This window comes from Perca fluviatilis, chromosome 16 (genome assembly GCF_010015445.1).
Source record: "Perca fluviatilis chromosome 16, GENO_Pfluv_1.0, whole genome shotgun sequence".
NCBI classification, from domain to species: Eukaryota; Metazoa; Chordata; class Actinopteri; order Perciformes; family Percidae; genus Perca; species Perca fluviatilis.
Window position 1 is genome coordinate 27,497,520 of NC_053127.1, and position 6,000 is coordinate 27,503,519.

General features: G+C 40.4%; 1 protein-coding gene across 1 annotated transcript; it reads left to right on the forward strand.

Moving 5' to 3' along the window:
* The first annotated feature begins 40 nt into the window (after nucleotides 1–40).
* On the forward strand, nucleotides 41–2,919 carry timm22 (translocase of inner mitochondrial membrane 22 homolog (yeast)). The gene is made up of 4 exons (XM_039776814.1): nucleotides 41–327; nucleotides 933–1,129; nucleotides 2,191–2,263; nucleotides 2,354–2,919. The coding sequence occupies exons 1-4, from the start codon at nucleotides 69–71 to the stop codon at nucleotides 2,428–2,430; spliced, it is 606 nt and encodes a 201-aa protein (XP_039632748.1). The 5' UTR covers nucleotides 41–68; the 3' UTR covers nucleotides 2,431–2,919.
* The last annotated feature ends 3,081 nt before the right edge of the window (nucleotides 2,920–6,000 follow it).

Genomic DNA, 6,000 nt, shown 5'->3' on the forward strand with positions numbered 1-6,000 from the left:
AAATGTAACGAATCTGCGCCCGCTCGTCTTTGACTACATTTACCTACAGCACTGTGTCATTGACAAACATGGCTGCCTCCACGGGTGCTGCAAACTCTGCTGCCTCCGACTTACAAGGTCCAGCTTCGGCTGGTTCGAGTATGGACAGCCCACCGATTCAATACAGTATGATTCTGGACCATCTTATCGGGGACAAGCGGCCCGTAAAGGAGCTGAGCCCCGGCGTTATGGGGGGGCTGCCGGTGCCTTTTAAAAGCGACGAGCAGAAGATGATCGAGAGGGGAATGGAGAGCTGCGCCTTCAAGTCGGTGCTGGCCTGTGTGGGAGGTAACACTAACATTATAAATACGTGTTGTTTTGTGTGTGTGTGTGTGTGTGTGTGTGTGTGTGTGTGTGTGTGTGTGTGTGTGTGTGTGTGTGTGTGTGTGTGTGTGTGTGTGTGTGTGTGTGTGTGTGTGTGTGTGAGACTATATTTGTGGGGTCCAACAACCGAGAGTCCAGTATACTTGCGTGGTCCCGACAGCTTTGTGGGTCCAAAATGCTGGACCCCACAACTTTAAAGGGCTGTTTGAGGGTTAAGACTTGGTTGTAGGATTAGGGATAGAATTAGGTTATAGTAAGGGTTAAGGTTAGGCATTTAGTTGTGATGGTTAGGGTAAGGGGCTAGGGAATGCATTATGTCAATGACGGGTCCACACAAAGATAGTGCCACAAACCGTGTGTGTGTGTGTGTGTGTGTGTGTGTGTGTGTGTGTGTGTGTGTGTGTGTGTGTGTGTGTGTGTGTGTGTGTGTCTTAAGGGCAGTAATATTTCTCAAATCAGTGGAGAGTAGCTCAACAGTATGCATTCATATGCGTTTATTCCTCAAGTCTGTAAATATTGTTGTGATTTATTGTGCAGACACTCATGTTGGTGTTTTTTGTTCTCCACAGGGTTTGTCCTCGGAGGAGCTTTTGGTGTTTTCACTGCTGGCATCGATACCAATGTTGGCTTCGACCCCAAAGACCCTCTGAAAACTCCAACAGCACGAGAAGTCCTCAAAGACATGGGCCAGAGGGGGATGTCGTACGCCAAGAACTTTGCCATTGTGGGCGCCATGTTCTCCTGCACAGAGTGCATCATAGAATCAGTATGTGACTCACACCACTTCTCTTTATTATCTTTTCATCATGTGGGGCTAGTGGTGGTGGGGTGACACATACTGATGTTGGATATAACCACACAGCTTCATAAGCTCCGATAAATCAAGACTTTGGAATCTGGTGAATATGATTTTACACGCCACTCGGCTGTGTGCTAAGATTTTTAAGGATTAAATCAAATTATATCCCATTGAATTCTTTTTAAATTGCTCTACAAGAATACTAAATTGAGCAGAATGTCTGGCAGGAGCTCAAAACAAATGAATAAATGAGTTCAGATGGGGAATAGACAAAATAATGTAAACGCTTAGTGTACAAGAATTTAAACTCAATCTTAATAACTTAGGTATCTTATTTACAATTACAAACTGCAACAAGGCTGCGTCACATTAGTCTTGATGGGAGCTTTTAGAGTTACATGATTTTACCAACGCAGCACACCCAAATACATAATTTGTGGTCAAATTATAGGGGAATTAGTAAAAAACGCTGCAGAATTATTTCATGTGTCACTGTGAAGGTTGATAAATGATAAGTGATCCACCTTTGCTGATGTTTGTAACTGTGATTACTCACTCATCTTTTAGGAATTGTACATATGATTTTTTGACTTGAGAGCATTATATTTATTTGCTTTATGTTGTAAAAATGCACAGGGATAACGTAACAAGGCTTCATGTATTCTTTGGCTTCTCTGATGGCACTCGGACAGAAATTATAAAGAACAGAAAAAGAGTATTTAAGGAAATGCTAATCGCCATATTGTTTTTGTAGAGATATTTTGGGAACAGCATGGTAGTTGTGTTCTGCTTTTTTAACCTCCTCAAAATAGTCTGATAGCGCCCTCTGGTGTTAAATTGCTGTTTAAGATTTTCCAAGTGATGTGCTGAAAAAAACACCATTGATCCAAATGATTACAGTTCAGATATAACATTATGCTAACTGGTAATTCTAATTGACACACACACACACACACACACCACTCCCCTCTCCATTTTATGTGCACAACAAATGTAACTTATTTCTTGTGTCTGTTTTCCATTTGTAGCACAGAGGTAAATCTGACTGGAAGAACGCAGTGTACAGCGGTTGTGTTACTGGAGGAGCCATTGGACTTCGTGGTATGTAACCTGGTATATTATATATTTTATGTTTTAAGTTAAAGGTAGTATATTTCTTGTGTCCTTAAATGTATTTTTTTTGTTTTGTAGCTGGTATGAAGGCTGGGGTGCTGGGATGTGGAGGCTTTGCTGCATTCTCAGCTGCCATTGAATATTATTTACGGTGAACCACTAAAGACTGGCGCTATGGACTTAATCGATGCACATGTGGACGAGCCCTGTGAGAAATCCAACCTGCACATGGAGGACTGCTGCAAAAGCAGAACAGATGTATTTGGTGGAAGTGACAGGTTCCCGTTTGTGTACAGTGGGCTGAAAAAGACCTGTATGTATTTTCCAGCGACTCACTTTTGCCATCTGGACATTTTGAGCAAAGCAAAACAACTTCACGTGGACAATCTCCAAAAACTGTACAGAGTGGATCTGCTTCGGTGTTGAATATATAATGAGAAGGAAATGTTGAACACAATGCACCTTCACTCTGAGTCATGACCACATTCCAAATCAGACTCAGATGAACGCTGTTCTTGGCTCTACTCAACTAATCCACATCATAATTATTTATATTAAACATGTTTTTTGTTAACTTGTTCAGAGGATTTTTTTCTTTAAGTTTACAAGTGTCGATGACCATTAAATCTTGCCTTTTAATTATAGTCTTGTTCCTCATTTGGATTTATGTAAATACGTTTATTTTATAATTTATACACAATTCACAGACCATTTCCCCCCATGACTGATGTCCCAGGCCTTACATCAGGAGGACCAACAGAGCCTTTACAGAGCTATATATATATACATACATACATAGACAGTCAAGCCCGAAATTATTCATACCCCTGGCAAATTCTGACTTAAAGTTACTTTTATTCGACCAGCAAGTCTTTTGTTTGACCGGAAATGACACAGGCTTCTCCCAAAAGATAATAATACGATGTACAAGAGGCATCATTTGTGGAAAAAAAAAAAAAATTACACATCTTTTATTTACATTTGAGCAAAAAGTGGCATGTCCAAATTATTCATACCCTTCTCAATAATCAACAGAAAAGCCTTTATTGGCTATTACAGCACTCAAACGCTTCCTATAATTGTTGACCAGCTTTTTGCATGTCTCCACTGGTATTTTTGCCCATTCATCTTTAGCGATGAGCTCCAACTCTTTCAGGTTGGAGAGTCTCCTTGCCATCACCCTGATCTTTAGCTCCCTCCACAGATTCTCAATTGGATTTAAGTCAGGACTCTGGCTGGACCACTGCAAAACGTTAATGTTTGTCTGCTAACCATTTCTTCACCACTTCCGCAGTGTGTTTTGGGTCGTTGTCGTGCTGAAATGTCCACTGGTGCCCAAGGCCAAGTTCCTCTGCAGACTCCCTGATGTTGTAGAGAATTTTGATGTATTGCTCCTTTTTCATGGTGCCGTTTACTGTGATTATGTCCCCTGGTCCACCAGCTGAAAAACACCCCCAAAACATTAGGTTCCCACCACCATGTTTGACAGTGGGGATGGTGTTCTTAGGGTTGAAGGCTTCTCCTTTTTTATGCCAAATGAAGGCTACATCATTGTGGCCAAACAATTCAATTTTTGTTTCATCTGACCATAAAACAGAAGACCAGAAGTCTTCTTCTTTGTCCAGGTGAGCATTTGCAAAGGCCAAGCGGGCTTTTGTGTGCCTTATCTGGAGAAGTGGTGTCCTCCTTGGTCTGCGTCCATGGGACCCAGCGGTGTGTAGAGTCCGTTGGACTGTCTGCCTTGAGATGTTGCCACCAGCAGAGTCCAGATTCTTCAGGATGGCCTTGGTGGTGATCTTTTGATTCTTTTTTACCTCTCTCACTATCCTCCTGGCCAGCACAGGTGTCACTTTTGGCTTCCGACCACGTCCTCTGAGATTTTTCACAGTGCGGAGCGTCTTGTATTTTTTTAATAATACTTTGCACTGTAGCCACTGAAACTTCAAAACATTTAGATATCGTCTTATAGCCCTTTCCTGACTTACGAGCAGCCACAATGCACAGCCGCAGGTCCTCACTGAGCTCCTTTGTCTTAGCTATGACTGTCCACAAAGCAACAGCAGAGAGCTTCTGTTTTTCTCCTGTTGACTTGATTAAAACAGCTGTTCCCAATGAATCGGGGTAATTAGGATGCTTTACAACAACTTGGACTATTTGGAATTATCTTTTGGGAGAAGCCTGTGTCATTTCCGGTCAAACAAAAGACTTGCTGGTTGAGTAAAAGTAACTTTAAGTCAGAATTTGCCAGGGGTATGAATAATTTCGGGCTTGACTGTGTGTACATATATATATATACATATTTGGAGCAGGTGTTTTCCATACATTATGAGTACAACCCAGAAAAAAATCCCATTTTGTTCTAAATACAATTTTTTTTAAACTAGGTGAAGCAAGTAGTTATAGATAATATAGATAGCAGCATAGATAACATGTAACTTTTTGAATATCATTAAACAAATTCAGTTCAGAGTATTCATTATTTCTGTTATAGGTTATAGTTTGCATAGACTGAAGAAACAACACAAACCTGCTCATTGATATCAGAATACTGAAAAAGGGAGCCTTCATGCTATATTTTTGATTGGAACATTTAATATGAAACGTGCACACACAAACACACTCTCTGTCTACAAACGTGTCAGTGTTTTACTATCAAAATGTTTATGTTAATGGAGACATATGCTCATTTTCAGGTTCAGGCTTATATTTTGTGTTTCTATTATAGCATGTATACTTGCTTTAAAGGTCCCATGGCATGAAAATGTCACTTTATGAGTTTTTTTTACATAAATATGAGTTCCCCCAGCCTGCCTATGGTCCCCCAGTGGCTAGAAGGCCACACCCCCACCCTCCAACTTGCCCCTCTCTACTCCTCAATAGCTACAGACACAGAAACGGCACATACTAAGGAAAGCTCATTGTGGGACTGGCTCTAGTGGCTGTAATTCTGCCCCAAGGCTGAATTTCAGGAAATAGACTTCAGATACAGTATTAGAGGACCACTAAGGTCTATATAAAAGAGACTTCAGATACAGTATTAGGGGACCACTAAGGCCTATATAAAAGAGACTTCAGATACAGTATTAGGGGACCACTAAGGTCTATATTAAAGAGACTTCAGATACAGTATTAGGGGACCACTAAGGTCTATATAAAAGAGACTTCAGATACAGTATTAGGGGACCACTAAGGTCTATATAAAAGAGACTTCAGATACAGTATTAGAGGACCACTAAGGTCTATATAAAAGAGACTTCAGATACAGTATTAGGGGACCACTAAGGTCTATATTAAAGAGACTTCAGATACAGTATTAGGGGACCACTAAGGTCTATATAAAAGAGACTTCAGATACAGTATTAGGGGACCAGTATAAGGTCTATATAAAAGCATCCAAAGAGCACCATGTCATGGGACCTTTAATGTTTCAAAAGAAACATTGTTTTCATATTTATATGAGAACATCATACTGTCTGTTTGAATATAATTTTTTTTTATTCATGCTCCGTTTTAGCGCCTGTCTCCCAAAAAGCCCATATATATCCTTGTGTCTGATCTTATTTGATTTGATAGAGAGAGAAAGCGATGGTGGGGGGAGCGGAAGGGTTATGTATCTGTGTCCAGGGGCCCATTGTAAAATAATAATCTGCCTATGCCCAGTACTAATATAATAATAATATACTTACAATATAAGTAGTTTCTCTTTTCCTCTTAAATAACACACA